General features: G+C 43.5%; 2 protein-coding genes across 2 annotated transcripts; one reads left to right on the top strand and one right to left on the bottom strand.

The window, feature by feature from the left end:
* The first annotated feature begins 7,284 nt into the window (after window positions 1-7,284).
* Window positions 7,285-13,484, top strand: LOC119183608 (uncharacterized). Its single transcript, XM_075882336.1, has 7 exons — window positions 7,285-7,581; window positions 7,665-7,942; window positions 9,138-9,269; window positions 9,809-9,916; window positions 10,179-10,280; window positions 11,737-11,838; window positions 13,186-13,484. Exons 1-7 carry the CDS (start codon window positions 7,340-7,342, stop codon window positions 13,482-13,484), a joined length of 1,263 nt encoding a protein of 420 aa, XP_075738451.1. The 5' UTR covers window positions 7,285-7,339.
* A 4,322-nt stretch (window positions 13,485-17,806) lies between these two features.
* LOC142783769 (uncharacterized) lies at window positions 17,807-23,126 on the bottom strand. Its single transcript, XM_075882335.1, has 3 exons — window positions 22,800-23,126; window positions 21,273-21,480; window positions 17,807-18,777 (listed from the first exon to the last, which is right to left on the bottom strand). Exons 1-3 carry the CDS (start codon window positions 23,124-23,126, stop codon window positions 18,377-18,379), a joined length of 936 nt encoding a protein of 311 aa, XP_075738450.1. The 3' UTR covers window positions 17,807-18,376.
* Between the last annotated feature and the right edge of the window lie 100 nt (window positions 23,127-23,226).

Genomic DNA, 23,226 nt, shown 5'->3' with positions numbered 1-23,226 from the left:
ACGACTGCAACTCATAACGACTCCCCGACCTTCTGATAGACGACATCTCTACTCATGCTCTTTTGTTTCGCCGATTTTTCATGGGTGGATCGCAACTTGGTAATTTCACGAAATAATGCTAAGTGGTGCGACGAAGATCAGACATGATGAGTAAGTGGGTTTTCAAGCTTCGTCACCAGGATAAAAACATTCGGATCGTAGACATCATCGCTACTAGCCCATTGTCACTCACGACGGTATGCGTGCAATGTATCACACCGCACACGTAGTGCTAGTGTCAATGTCGCGCGGATACTAAAATTTTACTAAAACTGTTGTTGAGTTTTGGTCGGAAGCAACAACAATAGAAACGACGCTGCAGCAGAGAGGCCGGCAATACAATTGTGACGCAGCCTGTACATCAGCAGGTGTCTTCTCGGCAAACGTTGTGGATAATCTTGACACACTGCAGAAGGTCACCTGGTCAGTTGTCAGGGACGAACTACGCAACCTGCAGCCACCCGTTTTACCGGAACTGTCTATTGCGAATGTTGTGCGAGAAGAAATTCGGCAGGCCATACGGGAGCTGCAAAGGGATGCACCACTGACACGACGCGCGGTAACTAATTCTGAGGTGCTCAGGCGGCCTGCTGTCCACTGTGCGTCTATCGAGACACCTGGTACTTACGCACCGACAACACGTAGCCCGCGCCATATCATAGAGGCAACTCGCAGCGCACCGCTTCCGACAGAGACAAGACCTCGGAAAAGCGACGTATGGCGAGATGCGGAACGTAGGCCGCTGTGCTTCCACTGTGAAGAGGCTGGCTCTCTTTGCCAGTTTTGCCGATATCGTCAAGCTGGTCTTCGAGGATTTGCGGTCAACGCACCGTGTCGGCGAAACGGCGAAAGGCCGTCCGACATTGAGGAATACCTGTGCTCACGTCAGAACTTCAACTTGCATCGTCGTCATCAACCGCGGTCACCATCCCCTCTACGTCAGCGCTCGCCAGGATCACGTTCCTTTCCAAACGCACCTAGGCATCGTTCGCCTAGTCCAAACCCGGGAAAATGAAGTGGGCGACCTGCGGAGGCGAGGCCGCTGGTGATTCAAAATACGAAGATCCTCCACTGCGACACCAGTGTGACGACGACGACGACTGTCTCCAGGTAAAGAAGTGCAGTAATGAGAAGATAACTTCAGACTTGCCGTTGGTATTTGACGGGCTAGCGCTGATGGCTTTAATCAATACCGGTGCGGATTACTCTAAGCTACGATTTAGCGAAGTGTCTTAAGAAAGTTCTGACCAAATGGAGGGGACCTCAAGTACTCACGGCAAGCGGTCACCTTATTACGTCTCTCGGCAGATCCACCGCAAGAGTTGAGATGCGAGGTTTCACTTACATTGGTGACTTTGTTGTCCTGCACGTATGTTCGAGAGAAGTTATACTCGGAATGAATTTTCGGCGAGAAAATGGTGCCATTATTAATTTGCAGAGGTCCAGCGTATAATTTTCGACGGAACAAGCTATAAAGGTAGCTCGAGCTGATGAGCAACAGACCACTCCACTGCACATCTTCGATGATGATGTGACTGTACCGCCGCAGAGCAGTGTAATGGTTCTAGTCAGAAATGATACGTTTGGTAACTACGAAGATGTGGCAGACAGCAACATGGATGTTTTCCTGAAAAGAGGTGTTTGTGTGGCACGAGGGATTATCCAGCTAAAAAACGGGTACGCAGGCATCCTCGTGACAAATTTTGGGAACGAATTCCAGCACATCGCAAAGGGGACAGCCATAGTAGCCTTTCTTCATGAGGTTTGTGAAGCCACAGAAATATGCAGACTTGTAACAAGGTCAACGGATATGAAACCAACATCTGATGTCTGCGACGTAATATCCGTAAATCCTAATCTTTCAGTGATCCAACGTCAACAGCTCTACGACCTTGTACGGGAATTCGGCAGCTGATTCTCCAATAGTCCAAAGTGAACGACGCACAGCATTCAAAAACATCCAAGAGCGGTAGTCCTCGTGAGCCTCTTCCTCGAACACGCGCGTTCTCGTCTTCTTTACGTGCGTTGGCTGTTCGGCGGAGTACCGGGCGCATGCAAATCCGGCTCGTGCATTGCGGCTGGCTTCGTCGCTCGTAGTCGTGCCGTTAGCGTTTCTCTAGTTCCCGACGTCCGCGTTGCGCGGAGCAATGGTGATGTCTTGTGGCAATATACCATTCTGGAGGACGAACGCATGATCGGATCGGTTCGAGGGAGAAAAGTCGAGGCACTCGATGATAGCCCATAAGGCTGCATCACGACGTTGCTCGTCGGCTATGTAAGTCAATTGGCAAAGGGAGCACACGCAGGCGTCGTTGTCAGGTACGCCGGCTGGTTCGCCAACTCGATAGCGAGAAAGGCAATCAGCGTCCTGATACAGGCGCCCAGTCTTGTTTGTCACAGAAGGTATATTCTTGCAGTCGCGGAGCTCCGCGACCCAGTCGACGTGTGTGATCTCTGAAGGATGAAAGCCAGCAGAGCGCGTGGTGGTCCGTGACAACGGAGAAGTGTGTGCCTTATAAATGTGGACGGAACTCTAACATCGCCCAGACAAAACCAAGGCATTCTCGCTGCGTGATTGAACAGTTGCGCTCTGCAGGTGTAAGGAGGTGGCAAGCATAGGCAATAACGCGGCGTGTCTCTGTGGGCATTGGGCGATAACGGCTCCGATACGATTACACTGGCATCTGTTCGGATCTCAGTTTGAGTGGATGGGTGAAAGTGGGTCAGGATAGGCGGTGTCGTCAAAAGTGTGATGAGGTGAGAGAATGCTGCAGGTTGAGTGGACCTCCACGAAAATGGGATGTCTTTCTTCAAAAGATTGGCAAGTGGTTGGGCGATTGCTGCAAGTCTTTCGCGAACCACCTGAATTAAGAATAGAGTCCCACAAAGCTCAGGAGATCTTTGGCTGATGGAGGTACTGGGAAACTCATGATGGCACGAATTTTCTCAGCGTCCAAACGCACACCAGACGCAATGACAAGGTGGCCCAGCACTGTAGTTTGTCGGTGGCTGAAGTGACACATCGAGGAGTTCAACTGGAGGCAAGCATTGCGGAAGACCTTAAGAATGGCTAACAGACGCTCAAGGTGGGTTTCAAATTTAGGTGGAAATACGAGGACGTCGTCTTGGTAACACAGGCATGTTGACCATTTGGACCCATGTAGCGGGAAGTCCGTCATACGTTCGAACGTGGCTGGCGCGTTGCATAGACTGAAGGGCGTAATCTTGAATTGGTACAGGCCATCGCGAGAGACGAAGGTGGTCTTTGCTTGGTCTTTCTCATACATGGCAAGCTGCCAATAGGCAGAGATAAGGTCGATAGATGAAAAGTAGCCTGTGCCATGGAGACAATCGAGAGCGTGATCAATACAGGGCAAAGAATACACGTTCTTTTTGTAATTTGAATTAGATGCCGGTAATTGATGCAGCACCGCCATGTGTTGTCCTTATTTTTACCCAGGACGACGGGTGATGTCCATGAGCCTAATAAGGGCTCAATAATGCCTTTAGTTAACATTTTGTTTACTTCGGCTTGAATAATCTGGCGCTCAAATGCGTACACGTGATATGATAGATGGTGAATGGGAGCAGCATCACCTGTGTTGATGCGGTTACGGACAAGAGAAGTTTGGCCCCGTAGTCGATCGTCAAGGTCAAACACGTCAAGGTAGGAAGCTAAAAGGTGAATGAGGGCGGCTGATTGGGCGGGGGGAAGCCATGAGCGATCATGACACTTATTGATGTGTCGAGGCTTGTGACATCGGGTGGGCGACAAGGAAGATCAGTGCATACGTCGGCTGCGAAAGTGGCGACGTGTTCATTGGCTAAGGGCCGCAACATGTCGATTAAGATGCCTTCAGAGAGGACTTACTTCGTGACGCTGAAATTTGTGACGGGTAGATGTACCTGTTGGCGGCTATAGTAACGACATAGTGCGTGACGGTGACGTCACGGGCCAGTAGGACATGAGGAATCGGCGTGACGATGTAATTCCCATCTAATACGGGTGAGGTAGTTGTGAATTCCGCGAATGTGAAGGCTTCAGGCGGTAACCGGTAGAAATCTGTTGCACAGAGGCCACCTTGATGTTCACGTTGAATATCCGGCTGAAGAAGAAGGTCTAAGCAAAGAGTACTAGCAGAATAGTCTATCAGAGCAGAACGTGTCGACAGGAAGTCCATCCCTGAAATGAGGTCATGAGGACAGTTATGGAGCACCGTGAATAGGACAGGAACGTAGCGGTCGGCGATGCTTATGCGAGCAATACACACTCCGAGGCCAGGAAAAGTTCCACCATCAATGACACGTACAGCTTCTGTAGCAGGAGGCGTCAGTACTTTTCTTAAGCGGCGACAAAGATGAACACTGATTATTAACACGTGAGTGCCACGATTTACAAGTGTCGTCAGAGAAATACTATCCACGTGTACATCAATAAGGTTCTTGCTCTTAGGAAGCGCCGATGGAGGGCTTTGTTCAGACGGAGATTATGCAGCACTACTTCCTGGAGCGGCGCGGTCTAGTTTCCCATTGTGTAAAACGGAAAGTTGGGCAGCGAGGGATGGTGGCGTGGTGGGGCGACAGAGAGCGATGGCGTTGAGGGGACAAAGAACGAGCAGGAAGGTGGCTGTTAGGTGAGTCGAAAGCAGGATACGTACGGTTTGGCGAATAGCGGCGAATATCTTCGTATGGACGTTAAGGTGCGAAAGACAGGTTCCTATGTGGCAGCGTCCAGGAGGCAAGGCAGTAGCGGGAGACATGTCCAACGTGGTGGAAATGGAAGCTGATTGATTTGTCGTCGGGAGTCCGCCATTCCGTGGGGTTGCGAGATCGGAGAGGAAATAATCGGTCACGTAGAGATGCATTGATGTGCATTGGTCTGGAGGAGGGGCGAAACACGGGGCTGGCGACAGGGAACTCGAGGTTGGCGAATTTTTGTCGTACAATCGCCTGAATAACAAAGACCACGGGGGTTGTTTGTATCTTGACATGTTCAAAAGAAGAGGGCTGAAGCGGCGCTAGACTTGCTGCTTCAAGTTCCCGTTGAATGATACGCGTGACACTCTGCTCAAAAGGCGGTGTGGTGGTGAAATCAGAACAGGTGGATATAACAGCTGCGTTTGGCAAACGAGAAAAAAAGGGCGCACCCGACAGCTTTTTGCTCTTTCGAAACGGCGGCATTCCTGAATAATGTGGTCGATAGTCGAGACGTTGGTGTAGACCAGCAGATTGAAAGCGTCATCTGCGATTCCCTTTAAAACTTGACCAACCTTGTCCGCTTCAGACATTGCCTCGTCCACTTTCCGGCAAAGAGCGAAAATTTCTTGTATGTATGACACATACGAACCAGTTGGCGACTGAACACGGGTAGCCAGCTCTTGTCATGCAGCTGCGCGGCGACCGGTTGGGTCCCCAAAGATGTCAAGTAACTTCTCCTTTAGTGTGTCCCAGCTGGCGAGTTCGGACTCATTTGTTTCGTACCAGACACGCTGGGTTCCATCCAAGTAGTACAGAACATGAGCGAGCGTCATGGTTGGGTCCCAGCGGTGAGTTTGACTGACTCGTTCATACAGGCAAAGCCAGTAGTCGACATCGAGGTCAGGTTGCGCAGAGAATGTCCCAGGATCATGCGGTGTTGGGACCGCGACGAAGGTTGTCGGAGAAGTTGCAGAGGGTGAAGGCGATGGGTTGTCACTGGAAGACATGGCGGAAAGTTGGAGGATGAGGTCACTGTGGAGCTGCGTGGTTAGGACGAGGAACGTTCCACCTCTACCAAATATGTTACGTGAGTAACAAGTCAATATATTGCAAAGCTGCTGGTGAGGATCAGGTAACATCAGATCTGCTGAAAGATGGAGGACAGATTGTGTTAGAAAAACTAGCCACCCTGTTTACGAGGTGTCTCCTGGCGGGAAGAGTACCAGAGTCTTGGAAGAACGCCAACATCATCTTAATACATAAGAAAGGAGATAACAAGGACTTAAAGAATTACAGGTCGATCAGCTTGCTCTCTGTAGTATACAAGCTATTTACAAAGGTAATTGCTAACAAAGTAAAGAAAACATTAGAATTCAATCAACCAAAGGAACAAGCGGGATTTCGAACAGGCTACTCAACAATTGACCACATTCATACCAGCAATCAGGTAATAGAGAAATGCTCAGAGTATAACCAACCACTATACATAGCCTTCATAAATTACGAGAAGGCGTTTGATTCAGTAGAAATATCAGCCGTCATGCAAACACTGCGGAATCAGGGCGTAGATGAAGTTTATATAAACATTCTGGAAGAAATCTACAGGGGATCAACTGCTACCTTAGTGCTTCATAAAGAAAGCAACAGAATACCAATCAAGAAGGGTGTAAGGCAGGGGGACACGATTTCTCCAATGCTATTTACCGCGTGCTTACAGGAGGTTTTCAGAAGCCTAGAATGGGAACAGTTAGGGATAAGAGTAAATGGAGAATACCTTAGTAACCTGCGCTTCGCCGATGACATTGCATTGCTGAGTAACTCGGGGGACGAATTGCAACTCATGATTACGGAGTTAGACAAGGAGAGCAGAAAGGTGGGTCTTAAAATTAATCTGCAGAAAATGAAAGTAATGTACAACAACCTCGGCAGGGAGCAGCGCTTCGAGATAGGTAATAGTGCACTTGAAGTTGTAAAAGACTATGTCTACTTAGGGCAGGTAATAACCGCAGAGCCGAACCACGAGATTGAAGTAACTAGAAGAATAAGAATGGGGTGGAGCACAATCGGCAAGCACTCTCAAATTATGACAAGTAGATTGCCACTATCCCTCAAGAGGAAGGTATATAACAGCTGTATTTTGCCGGTACTTAGCTACGGAGCAGAAACCTGGAGACTTACAAAGAGGGTTCAGCTTAAATTGAGGACGACGCAGCGAGCAATGGAAAGAAAAATGGTAGGTGTAACCTTAAGAGACAAGAAGCGAGCGGAGTGGATTAGGGAACAAACGGGGGTTAAGGATATCATAGCTGAAATCAAGAAGAAGAAATGGACATGGGCAGGGCATGTAGCGCGTAGACAGGATAACCGCTGGTCATTAAGGGTAAGTAGAGGATTTTAGTCTGTCCGGCGCACCGCTATACGGAAAAAAAGTTTGCGAATACCGGTTTACCGGGTCTGAACTGCGCATGCGCGTGCCTTACGGGCGTTTACCGGACACGCTCAAACGCCTAAACGCCCGAGATGCTTCTAAGGTTGCCTTTACCGGCTTCCCTTTCCTTTGAGCCGAGTCAAGTCGAGCCTAACAGAAACGTAAAAGAACAAGATGGCTACTTCGAGGCCTGCTACCAGGATGGCGCCGCGTACACGCTACTCGCATGCAGATGATAAAATTATACTCGAGGAAGTTCGTGTAGTAAACCCGTACGAAAATGCTTCTCGGTGGCACACGATCACCGAGAGGGTGTCAATGCTGCTGCGGCGAACACTAAATTCGCGAAGTGTTAAAGAGCGCGTTGACCTTCTCCTGGCCCACTTCATACGGAATGACAAGAAAAGCAGAAAAAAGTAAGTAGACCGTATATTTCACGTTATCTTCAAGCCACCACGTTGTGGCCAAACTTTGTAAACGTGATTGTTTGCTTGACTAGATCGGGAACAGAAGAAGAATACGCGGCAATCGACATACTCCTCCAGCACGTGGCTGACCTCGCCGCCGAATATTCGTATCAGCCACCACGGTCGGCTGTTCGGAAGCACCGTGCGAAAAACACTGCAGCTTCCGAATCAGAGACCACGTCAGAGTCTACGTCGGGGTCGACTGCTAAGCGGGTCAGACCTACCGCGCAGGCCAGTTGGGACGACCGCCACATCGCCGCGCTGGAGTGCTATGCGGCTGAATCAGCAGCGGAGACAAGCAATCAATCTGGTAAGAACCTCGCTACAATACCCCCACCCCCCCACCCTTTTTTTCTTTTTCTTGTTTCATAAGGCGTGGAGAAGGAAGCTCTGAAACATTGGCACTCATCTGCATTGTTCAATCAAATTAACTTGCACAATTCGAGGCCAAATATACTCTGTATTGGTTGACCCATATGATACATTTATGTTAACATTATTATTCACACTTAAATCTGTCAATGTGTGACTTTCTGAAAGTTTTCATTTCCAGTTGATATGCACGAGATAATTGCTATTTTCACCTGATGAAGTTTTTGGAGTGAATTCCACGATGACACTGTTATTGCGGTCGCTACGAATGCTCCTCAATTATCTGATAATCCGTCTTCTTAACTACCTCAAAGGGAACAACAACCTATTGTTATGGCACCTATTTTTTAGCACAATGAAAAGCTTAATAGTCAGAGTGTCTAATCACAGAATAGTAACAAGTAAAATGCTGTGAAACATTTGTAATAATTTGTTTCTATCTCCAGTGAATTTGCGGTTGGAGATGCACGTGACAACACATGCCTCAAACAGTGAGCGCAATAGTGGTTCGTGTCCGAGCAAGGCAGTACACTGTGCATGTGCACACTGTATGCGCTTACGCAGCAGCTTAACAAGGTGTACTGGCTGCTCAAAAGGCAGCACCGCTTCTCACCGTGCAACTCCTTTTACCTAGTAAATAAAACACAGAATAGAGCAGGCTTTGTTATACGTGCTGTAATTTTGACGATGGCACGCATGACAGCATGGGAATATGCAACTGCATACAGCAGCAATAGACTCGGGAATCTAGCTGCGAGGGGCTTCTTCTGGGCGTTTGGACATACCTGTTTTTGGTTGCTTTTAAAAAAATATTCAAAATATAAATCCTACTTACAATGCGAAAAAGCTGCTGTAATCTGTCACTATTTTCATGTTTGTTTTTTATTTCTGCTTGGATGTAGTCACATTTCTACTGGTTGTCGGTCCCATCAAGTAACTGCATTCACAAATTTACAAATGATGTGCTGCAACAATGCTTTCTAGCGTTTAGGGTCACTCGTGTTGTTCAGCCTGATTGAAAGCAAATATGCACCTATTTTAGGGTGAAATGTTAGAGAACTTGTGTAACTAACATCACTAAAGAGGCACTGGTTTTTGATTTCATGTGTTTTAATATTTTTCATCTGTACAAGGTGACGCAGTGACCCCAGCGGCTTCACTGCTGCGTAGCATGTATGCAAGGGAGGATGAAGGTACAGCAAATGATGTGGACGATCGAGACACCCGCTGCCATTTTGACTGGCCCTTATCAGCTGAGGCACAATGTATGTAAAAATATTCGAGTTTCAACATAATTCACTATAACAAAGAATTGGTGAGGCACTTATATACATTTTTGCCAGCATACTCTTGAAAACCTGTGAAAGCCGTTGTTAGCTAAAACTGCCTTCACTTATTTTGCACAGCAGTGTTCCTGAGCATGTGGACAGCGTGATAATCTGCCACATCTTCTGCATTGTTCTTATCATCTATATAGCTTACCGCATAACACTGTTTTGTATTCGCTGTTGTTGATTGAGCATATGCAGCCATACCATCTCATAACACTGAATGGATATATTTAAGGAATAAATGTCCTCGCTCTCTGTTGTGATAACTTCCCCAGACACCAGTGGCAACCGCTAGAATGGTGAATATTTTTTCCTACGTTGTTTAATTAATACTTCAGCAATCCGACTGGTGCAGGTGTTTTGTTGCTTCGTGTCACCCTGCTTAATGCAATGAGCCACTAAAGGTTTACTTGAAATTATGTCATTACTTTGAAGAATCACATGTGTGCCCATAATGGGGTCAATTTTTCTAGCTCCCAACATGAGCGCAGCTGGCATGGCTGATGAGCGGACCCACACGCCAGCAACAACTGTTGATGGGCACTCAACAGAAGTTCGTGGCAGCCATACACCATCACCAGGTATATTATTATTGTTGTTTCCTTGTTATGTTTTTAATAGCAATTATTAGTGGGTTTTCATGTGCCACGTAAAATTTACCAATTTTTTTTTGGTTGTGAGCACAGCTGATAGCATGATGAATACTTGGGCAAGTATACTGGTGTAAATGTGTTGCTTTTCGTAATGTTGCCTAGTGTAACAAGCCAATTAAAGGCTTACTTAAAATTATGTCATCACTTTGAAGAGTCCCGTATGTGACAATGATGGGGTCAATTTTTTCAGAGCCTCAGCTAACACCTGGCACGGCCAATGAGGCAAGCCACACGCCAGCAACAAGTGCGGATGGGCCTTCCAAAGCCACTCATAACCGCACACCATTGCGAGGTACATCATTTTGTTAACTTTATATCCCTGTTTGTTATGTTTTAAATAGCTACAATTTGTGGGATTTCGCTTGCAAAACCCACAACATGAGTATGAGGTGTGTTGTAATGTATGTACTCGGCATTATTCTTTACGACTTTCAGTTCTTTTATGTCAACCTCAGTTAAGTGCACGAATGCCATTGCATTTCGCACACACTGAAATGAAGCCACAGCGGCCGAGAATTCAACCTACAACCTTGGATTAGGCAGTTCAACAACTAAGCTTGTTTTATGTTTTGTTTGTTCTCTTATAAAGAAAACAGACAGTATTTGCAATGAGCATGCCACTGCTGCCAGTATGATTATCAGCATTTAATGATTCATAATACAATTCATGAAACATGACTGCCTGTTGACATATGGATACTTTTTGTCAGCTTGTGCAGAAATTATATTCGATGTGCGATAATGTGAGGCCATACAGAGACACAAATATTCGATGCCATTTGGACATATTTTACAGGAATCTTTTAGACACTTCCATTATTATCAGATGTCCAGTGATGGAAGTGCATTTTTACTTTTTGGAGCATACTTTAGAGCAGCCATAGTTGTTTTCAGAGCAGAAAAAAATGGTAGTTCAGAGCAGCTATCGGTGTTTTAGAAGATATTAAATTTGCCTTACATTAGTACGAGTTCGGAGCATTGTCGAATAAGCTCGAAAGTATTATTTCTGATTAAACATATTTAACAGACAACAGTCATTATAAATTAAATGTATCATACAATAGCAGATTGTCCGAAATATGCTGTGCAATAAGCTGCAATATAAAATACTACCATGTGTGGCAGATATGATATCAAACTGGAAAAGCTGAGCACCGCATTTTAGAAGTAACCACAGTCCCATATAACTGTTGCCAAATAAGCAGTAGATAATCGGCATCAGATAAAAGCAGTCCTGCTCATTTTCAAATTTTACCATAGTAGCCTGCATGTCTAGCTGAGAAAAAAAAAACCTAGGAGCTGTATGCTTCATATGCCAATTCTTGTCGCACTTTTGAGATCAGAGCCAATAATGCTGCACACTAGTAACACACTGGGATGGTAGTAGGCAGATTCTTTTTAGTTTCTTTAAGACTTGTGTGTCGGTCAAACAGTAAAAGTTCAGCATTCTCATACTCAGTGTCATCTCAGAGCAGGTTTCAAGCAATTTGTAACAAAGAATACACTTCGGAGCAGCATTTCTCTTTTGGAGCAATTTGGAGCAATTGAAGCAGCACTTCCAACACTACGTGTCATCAAGCAAGCTGTGGTTTATGCAATGAGCAATACTGGACTCCCCAAACATAGGCTGATTTTGTGGTTACAATTAAAATTCACGTGACAAATCAATTTCAGTTAGTGTCTGAAGTGCACATTTTCAGCGGCAGTAGACATAAAGCAATAAACGTGACAATCTTGTGCATTTTCAGAGCTTTCAACAAATGTGCCACAGCCACTGCCTAGAGGCAGTGCACGAGCACAACTGGCTTCATCAGCAGAACAGACCCTTCGACGACGCACACCACTAAGAGGTACATAACAAAGTTTTTGCTCTATCCAAATGAACCTAGAGCTTAAAGGGCTCATTTGCCATGATTTCACCCAGCAAAGAATTCATTTCATCACAGCAAAGTAATATGTGCCATTGTGCAATCACAGCACCAACTTTGACTTTACTACAGTGTGGTTTTGAGCTCAAGTACAAATATGGATGCAACAGTCAACCTTTGAAGTCCAGAGTAATATTTCATATCTTATGGGCATATTATTCAGCAGCATAAAGCAGCCTTAGCTTATTAAGTAGATCATGTATAACTTATTCACTATAGAAGTCGCAAGGCTGTCCAGAGAGTTAATGTTTGGTGCACTTTCTGTCGCATAGCTTGTTGCTGAGACATAAAGCCTTGCCACTTTCTGAGGGATTGTAGAGCTGGTTAAAGTTACGGAATTTCAATCTGCCACTGCCAGCATAGTAGCACACAAAAATGTATTAAACTGATTTCAGAAATATAATGAGAATTTCAGTAATAAAGCTCGTTCAGCTGAAATTTTTGCTTTTCAGGTATGTTCAAACGAAACATTTTTGCACAAAACAGATAGAAAAACAAATGGGGTTTCCTAAAAGCATAAGTAATTTTTAGATGTTTGCAAAAATTTTGTTTCTAAATCCGAGCGTTTACTGTATATGGTACTGAGACCCCAGCAAGAGTGCTCGTTTTCTTCAGCTGATGCTAGATTGTCGATGCTTGTCAGGGGGCTACTTGGTTTGCAAGCACTGTAACGAAAAAACAGTGCAAGAAAACAGGGACACACTGGGCACACAGATGAGTGCTGACTCACACCCGATCTTTATTTTTTATTCGCTGCAGTGCATAAATTTATATACCATACACATGAAAATAAAAAGCTGTTCAACTCTTGCTTTCGTCCGCTCATAGTGAACACTTATTCACACAAACAATACAAATCTAGAAATTCCATTTTTTTCTTTAATGACACCATGCTAACACAAGCACCTTCCTTTTTTTTTATGTGTGTAGCTTCGATGATTAATGTAGTCACTTTGTCTGACGCGCAGCTAAGCACTGCCGTATCTTCCAAGTGAGGAATGCTTCACAATCTCGGCAATGCAACCAGGGTGTATGCAGAATTTTATTTCAGTATGTGTCTGTTGGGGGGCGGGGGTGAGTCTCTACCTAAATCTGAAGGGCTGACCAGGCAGGCAAAGTTTTTGCCAAATGAGGGTTGTATCAATTGATTTCAGGAGCCAATCTTTCTGTTTGCTTGAAAATTACAGTGGCAAAAATTTTATTCAGTATCCCTTTAGATACTTCAGTATGTCAAGTCCAATGTTTCTTGTTTACATATTTTTGCTGCAGGGAGAAGCCAAAATGAGGCAACACTGGCGTTTTTGGAGGCCAGGTATAATCAAGACTTGGAAATGCGCCTCCTCAGCTACCAGATTGACAAAAGAAAGCTGGACCTCAAAATTCGCCAGCACGACGACAAGATGAAGCTGCTACACCAGCAGCATGCCGACAACGTCAGATTGAGAGAAGCTGAAATGGAAATGAGAAGAATGGAAATGGTGGCAGTGCTTGAAGAGAGGCGGGCTAACGCAGCTTACCAAGCATCTCAACTTCAGTTGATCAAAGAACTCATTCAGGGAAAAAAATAATAAACTATAATATCAATAGTTTGATTTCTAAAAACGAGTCAGTATGCATTTTTTTAAAGTTGCTATGTATTGAAGAAGTCCCTCCAACGACACTTCCAAAACCTGCAACCAATAGAAGTCACTGTCAGGGACAGAAAGTGGTTACGACTACCTTATGTTATTATGATATGTGTAGTTTAACGTCCGAAAACCACCACATGATTATGAGAGACGCTGTTGTGCAAGGCTCTAAAAATTTCGATCACCTGCGGTTCTTTAAAGTGCACCCATATCTCGACACGGGCCTACAGCATTTTCGTCTTCATCGAAAGTGCAGCCCCTGCAGCCAGGATTCGATCCGCGACCTGCGGGGCAGCAGGTGAGTACCTTAGCCACTAGACCACCACGGCAGGGTACGACTACCTCATGTATATTGTGTGTCATGTCTCCTATCTTTCTCTGAGCTTCAGAAATATTATAATACATTTTTGTAGTAGTAGTAGTAGTAGTAATTTATTTTATTTCTTGAAAGGCAAGAAAAAGGATACAGAAGCAAAAGGCGTTTCATACGCCTGACAAAGGCCTCTGCACCTGTAGTTCGTCACAGATGCACTTTTTTTTTTTTTTTTTTTTTTGCAGATACAAACAAGCAACAAAAACTAACATGTCATGTACCACATGAGCGCTAACAAAAGAAATACAGGAATAATAAAAAAAAAACAAGCAACATATAATACACTTAGCATAATACAGATGCAGGAACATAAAATGGATGCATCGTATACCATAGTGAACTACTTACTTTCTTAACATTAACATTCTACCTACTCTTTTTACACAATATAGATTAGTGATGATAAGTTATTTCTTTTTTGATCAAAATTTCTTTAACTTGTTTTTTAAATGTCCCTAGGCTGACGTCAAACTGCAAGCCATTTTGGAATTCATTTACTATTCGCGTTGATTGGTAATGCAGTGTTTGCTTTCCGTAATTTGTCCTGGTTCTCGGTAAACGCTGTAAGTTTCTTCTTGCAGGATAACGTTGGTCATTTTCTTTTTGTTTATACCACTTATTTTTGTGTACCTCTTGAAGCAGTTTAAAATAATATATTTGGTTTGCCTTTAAGATTTCATGTTTATCAAAGAGCACTGAAGTGCGCAAACGGTCTATTCTACCCTGGTAATTTTCATAACAGCGAAGTATTTTCTTTTGTAGCATTATAAGTTTGTTATAATTTTTCGCTGTTGTGGTACCCCATACTAGTACGCCGTAACAAAGTCTCGAATAGAATAGGGCATTGTACAAATTTTTCTTCAGCCACTGAGGAATGAGGGAACCAATTCTGTACAGGCATCCTACCGTTCCCGCAAGTTGCCTAACTAAATGATTAACGTGGACATTCCACGTTAAGTCTTCACTGAACCATACCCCCAGAAATTTTTGATGTTTTTCTCGTTTTATGATGTTCCCGTCAAAGCTTATCTTTATGTCATATTTAACATGTTTATTTATTGGGCGAAATATAATATATGTCGTCTTCTTGGCATTTAACTGTAGCTTGTTTTGTTTAAGCCAGTTTGAGAGTGACGTCATATATTCATTTACATTTTTTTCTAGTATTTCTAAGTGATCTGATGTGAAAAATACATTTGTGTCGTCTGCATACATAATAAGCTGTGGTGAGGCGGGTATACATACAATATCATTAACATAAAGCAATATCAATAATATCATATCAATAACATAAGCATTGTGCACTATAATTCATGAATTGTTGGTGCTGCTGTGTGTAATGGTATGCGTTCAAGCTATTTCATGTTGTCACAGGAATCGTCATTAGTAAAGTTGCAACGTGCACCTCTGAAACTCTCTCTTTGGTAGCCATACAAACTAAAACAAACACAATAGCTCTAGGTCTGTTCGATTTACCTGCACCACTTGAAATCGGTTCACGACTGTGCATGCAAAGTTCAGAAATTGTGCAGTGCGAGTTCAGCAGTGCTGGCACAGCGCAACACCGGAAACGAATGACGAGGTGCCGACAAGTTGCAGGCTTTATTTCTGTTTGCTAAATTCACATCGTTCAGCTAACACTGAACGATGGCGAACTGCACATGAGGACGTGCTTACACGATGACTTCTAAAACATAACATTCTATTAATGAAAATAAAATGTTATAGTTTTTGAACTGACACATAGAAAAAAAGCCTCTCTGTAAGCTGGCTGTGCAATCCAATTTTATTGTGATAGTTGAAAAAATGCACATATCTTAAAATGGTTGTACACGTTGGGCAGTATTTCATATATAAAAGGTTCGAAAAAAAAAGAACGAGACTAAGTGTGAACCTGGAAAAGAGCGGAATTCAAAAGAACTGTTTTACTGACATCATCCCACACACACCCTCTATCCATGCGGCCAGTTTGGGCTTAACACCGATCACACCAGTTGTGAATGCAGTGCCATAAGTGAACACATACAACTGTGCTCTGAAAAAAAAAGTGTAACGTAAAAACTGTACTGAGGCTCAACATCAAGTTTCTTGTGAAACTTAAAAAATCTTCTATGAAAACATGTCGAATAGTAAGTGAGGATTATAGAGATGAAACGTCTCATGCATGTGTTTGAATGGCGTAAGTGGCTTTCAGGGGAAAGTAAGTGTGGAAGATGATGAACATTCTGTGGGCCTAAGGTCAGCGATTACAGATCCAAACATTTCCAATGTTTCCGGGTGATTTGTGGTGACCGGAGATTAAGTGTTCATGCAGTAGTTGCTACAGGAAAAGCTGTTCAATGCATTTTAAAGGAGCAGTGCCACCCAATGTCAAACTTGAGATGCGGCGTTCATTCGATTCTATTCCTATTTTGAGCGCAAAGAGCGTCCAAAGGCTCAATGGCGCAATCAAGGCCACGAGACATCGACAGTATTTTGTAGTGTTCAGCAAGCTCGTAGGCCATGCCTCAGGCACTGAGCGACTTCCAGCGAGCAGCGATGACATCATGCCTGGCAACGGCTTCACGTGCTTTGTTTTGCTCTGTCCACAGCGCGTTCGTGTGAATTCTGCGTTTTTGTGATGCTGCTTCGGGTGATTTATCATGGAGCTGTGAGCGTCGACTTGGTAATTTCAAGCTACGATCTTTGCGAGGTAATAATCACGCAGCGTTCGTATGTCTTACCAGCCAGAGTAGCCCAAACATGCGTTGCCAGCTGCCTCATCACTGCTCAGTCCAGCGTTGTATGCAGAATTACAGCTCAGGACAGAACTGAGAATAATTTGCTATGCCACGATTCCATATTCCTCAATTTTTCTATCGTTGCTAGTGAATGTTGATGATGGAGGTGAGAACAATGGGGGTGGAAAAGGCATGCCCATACATGTGCATGCTGAGCAGAAAAAACGTCAACGGAAACTGGCGCCCACTCACGTCCACCCATCCACTGATGCCGTCTTATTATTGCCTTTTTTAGCCACTAGGTTTTGGGTTCTGGCACTGCAGTGCTGCCGTCACACGGTACAGCTCTATGCCAATGAGAACTGTCCATGATCTATGATTAAACAAAGCATTTTGGTACCTATATATATGTTAATGGCAAGAGCACAATCAGAAATAAGTGCAATAGCCAGAAGAGCATCACACCCACTTTATTCGCTTAATTTTGCTTGATGTTTTTATTTTTATTTGTGAAAATTAAATATTGCTGAAAGAGAACCTATCATTGGCTCAGTTGAAGAGATTCAGTCAAAATAAAGAATCTCCTGAGGGGCCTCCCAAAACCTCATCGCAAAACTAACACCAACCATAACAGGACTGTATGGAGAAGTGTGTGAATGCTGAAGGGGACTACTTTGAAGGTGATAATGTTAAAGAAGACTGTTTTTGCAAGTACAAGAAATTATTGTGCGCTCTCATGTTATTCTTTTTTTCAGACTTTGTAGCCTCTTTATCTTTAAATCATGACATGAGCATCAAAGCTACTACAGTCGAACCCCGCTACAACGAAACTGACAGGACTTGGAAAAAATTTCGTTGTAGTAAAATAAAAAAAAATATAGCTGATCTGAACTAGTAAAACAAAGAAATGTTTATTTTCAATATTTAGAAAAAAATGCCCGCTGCTTCCTATTTTTTCCCAGCAGCGACACGACGTGTTTTTCACCCATGTATAGTGAGGCCATGGTCAAAAGCACACTGAAACAACACCTGAAATCCCCTTAGTGAACGAACCAAGCAGTTGCATTAACTCATTAACACCAGCAGCTGTCCGTCATCAAAAGTATCCGACAACGGTGAGATAGAGGCAGGGTATCGTGGAGCGGCGCTTTTTGCAGCTACAGCTTCGGATTGTCTGCAGCTCAAAAGCAAACCAGTTGCAAAAGCAGGGCTAGAGTGTACTATCAGGGCAGTCTCATTACCACTGCTATCGAGCAATGGCGGCGCCCATGCTTGCTGAACAGCCCCGGTCCTTGTGGTGCCAACATGTGTTTTAGACTTCGTTGACGCATTTTCAGGTTCTGAATATGCATCGAAATGTTAAAGATTGGGTTTACTGATTACCAATAAGTATCTGAGCCTCGAATTGCATCGTAAAATTTCATTGAAGCGGTACGATCAAAGAAAAAGTGGTTGTAGTGGCGACAATATTTATGCCTTGACTCCTATGGACTGCTGACGAGGAATAGTGAATTTTTCGTTGAAGCGGCGTTCGTTCTAGCGGAGTTTGACTGTACAAGATATTGTCATGATAATAGAATGAAAGTCAATTAAGTCCCGGTTATCAACAAGCCAGTTAAAATAGAGCCGAACGTCTTGGTTCTCTTCTACTAGCTGCAAAAAACAAAACTCTGCTACGCACAAATAGCAAACTGCCTTGCACAACACACAAGGATCCATTGTATGCTTATGTCAGTATGCTATGCTGGCATCTCAAATGGCACAAGGTATTCTTTGAGGGTGGGCGGAGTAACATCAAAATATGTAGACACTTGGCTGCCATACATGCAAGTACGGCAGTTTAAGAACAATGTTGCAACTTTGTACATCCGACCCACCCTCTGCCGAGTCATCTTCTGGCTTTTATAAAAATCAACGAAGGCAAAGTCTGCAACGACTCTGCCGAAGCCCCACTCAACAGCCTGCCGCACTGAGCTCATGCGCTTATTGAAGTTGACCTCATGGGGACGCAAAGAAGCACCTCCAAAAGGCTTGTAGAGCAGTGGCCGAAGTGGGTAGGCGGGGTCTCCATATATTACATATGTGCGGCCTTGAGTAACTGTCTCCAAGTTGCGGTAGAGGGCAGTCTCCTTTAGGATACCTGCAGAAAAAAAAACTGCTTAACAATACTGAACATTATATGGGATAATCAGTCATGGTATCCTGCTACAGAAACAGTAGACTTGAGCTTGCAGAGAAGAATGAGTGGTTCAACAGTGCTATTAAACTAGTCCCACCAAACTTAGTGTAGTAAAGAGAACTTGCTGAACTGCCAGTTTCAGATTTACTATCTTTGGACTGTACCAGCTGCTTGACCGCACACCTGTGCTCCATCATGGTGGTGTGTCCAGTTAACGCTTACATACACAGGACAGTGAAGAGCATGGCAAGGTGAAAAAGAAAAAAACTGTGACCATGAGACAAAGAGGGAAGCAGCATATATCCTGCTGTGTTCTCAAAATATGACTGAATATGTGAAATTGAAAAGGGTAGAGGGCTGTTGACCTCTAAGTGATTTTTCATGGCAGTTTGACGTTACTGGAAGACAGCAACTAGTCACTTGCTAGTAGCAGATCCGTATTTTTTAAAAAAAATAAATGTATATAAGGAGAGGTTGATGCCAATGCGTGGCGCCGGCTACTCCTCTTGCACAAAAGTCGACATCGCACATTTAGTAGCAAACACAAGGCTATACAGATAGCCTTGTGCTAAGGCTATACATATAGCCATAGCACAACTTACACGATGAGTGCACATTTTTCAACACTGAGTGTCCACACCACACAGAAATGTGTCTACACTACATAGAAATGTGTCCGCACCACATTGAGTTTGTAAAAACACAAGTAGTCAGGCCAATTTAAGTGTTCACACAAAAAGTGAAAGTTCAATAAAATGTAACTGTTTTCAGCAAAGTTTTTCCAAAAATATCATAGTAAAACACAAAAATACTGTTTGGAGTATATCGCGGTTAACAGTGAAGTACATTTATTTTTTGTTTAGTACTTTAGAGCTATTTCTGATTCCTCCAGAAAGTAAATGACTGCACGCGCTGCAGTGGCTTGTAGCTTTCCTTTTGGCCATCATTTGCTTGTAAAGCACATTAGCAACAATAAGACAGAAATCTTCTCGTGACCTTGACAATGATTTGGGCAATTTAGGTGGCACTCGGAACGTAGAGTTCAGTAACTGCGTTGACTAGTTGACATGATGTTCATTGCAGTGAGGCATGCTAATGCTCTGTGATAGAAACTTTCAAATCAAAGAAACTATTTTGGATGTGTTCGCTTACTCCAGTGTGTGGAGAGCGTTAAATACACTGCATACTAATGAAAGCAAAAATGTCTCAAAACATGTTAGTACACTTTTATGCTGCATACCAAGAAATCAAAAAATGTCACTTGCAGGACATCCAAAATTGTGTCACTGCTCCTTTAAGACACCTTGTCAAATGTCAAGGGCAAGAAGTGGTTGGAGCAGAATAAGCCAATAAAAGATGAAAAATTTTGACAGCTTTAAGCCTAGTGAGGAAGTTACATTTCTAGTTGAACGTTTGTCTTTGCAAGGTTGGTAATAACTAGGGGCGTGCATAGTGAAATGTAGAATTGAACAAATACACATTGAATAGTGATGATACCTAATTCATGCCTAATTGAATAGAGTACTATTCGAATATCAGTTGAACAGAAAGGCACCCATTTCGAAGACAACTGTAGAGTGCCACAACACATAATTCCAAGCAAATATCCACACGTTAATGAATTAACATCGTCATAATATTTGACCACTAAAATATACCATTATGTGAACTGAGTGTTTACATACAGCAGTATACAGCCTTTGAAGTATTTTTTTTCATTTGTATGATGAACATAGAAGTTACATAAATATTAAAGGAGGTACTTTGCCACCAGCTCTTGTATAACATTCCTTATGATGAATCTTGTGGTTATGAATTGAGGTTACACTTTCTTCAGCAACGCTGGAGTTCAAAGCAAAAATTTGTTATTGCGGTGATGACTGAAGTCTTTGTAGTCCCGTAAAAGTGTGAAATTAGTGTATCTTCCCAATTCAATCTTTTAAATAGGAGTTTTGGTCTTTTGCTCTTCTAAAGCTTTGTTGCTTTGACATTTTGCCATTGGTTATGTGCAATTATTGTAGTTTGAATAAACTCCAAATATTCATTCAATTAAAACACCAAAACAAACAAAACACTGTTTAGTTCTTCATTTAGAATTTTTAAATAGTCAAACACCCTTAAATAAAAAATAAGGGCAGACACAAATGGACAAACGGGTACATATGTGCCGTCTGAAGTAAAGGTGTCTGTTGGAGCTGGGACATCATAATTTCATGATGAATTGACTTGCCAAAACAGAAGTGTTAAGCATCAAGTGGGTATAAATATACGGAGTAGCATGCTTTTGAAATTAGCCTACATGAATTTTCTATCATAGAGGTGCATGCTACCTTGCCAGGACATGCCAATGTGTTTGAAGCGAAATGTTTCATTAACAACATAGTATTCCGTAGGGCATTTCAGTTAGTCTGATACCTTTGCAGGAGAAACTGGAGGAAAGTTCACAGTTCACATACCAGCGTCATGACGACGGCCTGGAAAAGGGCCATCCAACTGACAGGTTATGCCATTTGCGCACATCAATGCCTGAAACTTCAAAGCATGATAGCGTTTGTGCCCAGAAAAATAGTCTTCTTGTCTAGCTGATGGTCGACAAATTCGTCTAGCTGTTCCGTCAATAAATTCCCAGCAATTCTTCAATGGAGCACCTTTCCTGTCCACAGCCTGAAAAATGAAATGGCAGCTGCAGAAAGCAACACATAGCACGAAGTTCCAAGACCAAAATATAGCACGACGTTCCAAGATCAAAATAAGTATAAGCTAAACTTTTCGCAGTAAACGAAGCTGCTTAAGGTGTAGTAGCTCTACCTGGCAGGACGTGTGTTTGGCACTAACTCGATGTTTAGCATCACTGCAACAGGAATTCAGATCTCTCTCCCACAGAAGAAACATTGAATGACACATACATGAATTTCGCTTATCACATTTTCAATGATAAGTGGTTCATGTGAATCTGTCATAATTATTCATTGATAGTAAATACTAACACCTTTTATGCTGGTAGTTGGCATCAGGTACTGCGTCTGTTGAAGTAATGGAGTAAACTGCATGCAAAAGTAGGTTGCTGACACAGAACAGCCAGTTATATAGAGCAATGGTGCTAACCTTGGAAGGCAGGCTGCTCATCGACACAACACTGAAATTTTTTTAGTTTGAATGGAATTCGTTTTTCTGTGAACAATGATTAAACAAAGCTGCAAATAAAATTTGAAATTGTCTCGTTCGGCAGAAAAGTCTGAGAAATATGTCAAATGGCATTGGTACAGCAAGAAAGAAAACTGATCTATAAGGCATTGTTACAGTACAGTTGTTGTGACACTGACTACATCATGAGGTTTTTCTTGGGGCAGTAATGATAATGAGGAGGCAAAATAATGAAGGAGTAGGTGTCTGGTTCACAGAAATAACTGCTTTACAGTGTTGGGAATAAAAGGGATGTCGCCTGTGCTTTTTTTTTGAAGCACGCTAGAAAATATTAATAAAATCGACAACACATTCACGTATTAAATTGATGCGGCAAATTATTACTTAGAAGATGATGTTGCTACGTCATTGGTGGGGTTGAGGGGCGATTTAATGTGCCTGGTGTGCTATGAATATAGAAAGCCAGAGCCTTATTTTCCCTTCATAATGACGAATTGGATTTGATTGATTTAATGTCCCAAAACCACGATATGATTATGAGAGACGCTGTAGTGGAGGGCTCCGGAAATTTCGACCACCTGGGGTTCTTTAACGTGCACCCAAATCTGAGCACACGGGCCTACAACATTTCCGCCTCTATCGGAAATGCAGCCGCCGCAGCCGGGATTCGATCCCGTGACCTGCGTGCGGGTCAGCAGCTTAGTACCTTAGCCACTAGACCACCACGGCGGGGCACGAATTACATTTAATGACCTCTACCAAAACACAGAGATGTAGTGCAGCGAAGCATAAACATAGCGCTAAAGGCAGTCATGCAGTGCAACAGCACGCCTTCTTACCTGAGAGAACAGCTCCAGTGATTGCAGATTGAGCCACTTGTGCACTGTAAGGTCCGCAAGGAGGTGCCCGAAGTAGTAATCTATGTGGGCTAACACTTTAGACACCACACTTGATATTACCGAGCTGTGGCGCCTAAAGAAGAGCTCCAGCTCACAGAGACGATTAGGGTAGGCTAGACGCCGCAACGTCATGCACAGCGCCTCGCGAGCAGACACTCGAACCCGTTGAGCGCTCATGACCTCTTCGGGAATCAGCAAGGCTTCCATCAAATCTTCCAGGTCTCCTTTTTGAAACCTTAACGAGCGGTAGAATGTAGTAAAGTCCATTCCGTCCAAATCAAGAAGTCCGTTTATCTGGAGGTCACGGCGCGGTGCAGTTCGGAGCAAATACATATTTTCGATTTCGTTCCATCGCAAAGTTCGCAGG

The sequence above is a fragment of the Rhipicephalus microplus genome, unplaced genomic scaffold, assembly GCF_043290135.1.
Source record: "Rhipicephalus microplus isolate Deutch F79 unplaced genomic scaffold, USDA_Rmic scaffold_12, whole genome shotgun sequence".
Taxonomy (NCBI): Eukaryota; Metazoa; Arthropoda; class Arachnida; order Ixodida; family Ixodidae; genus Rhipicephalus; species Rhipicephalus microplus.
This window is presented reverse-complemented; position numbering and strand designations above follow the sequence as displayed.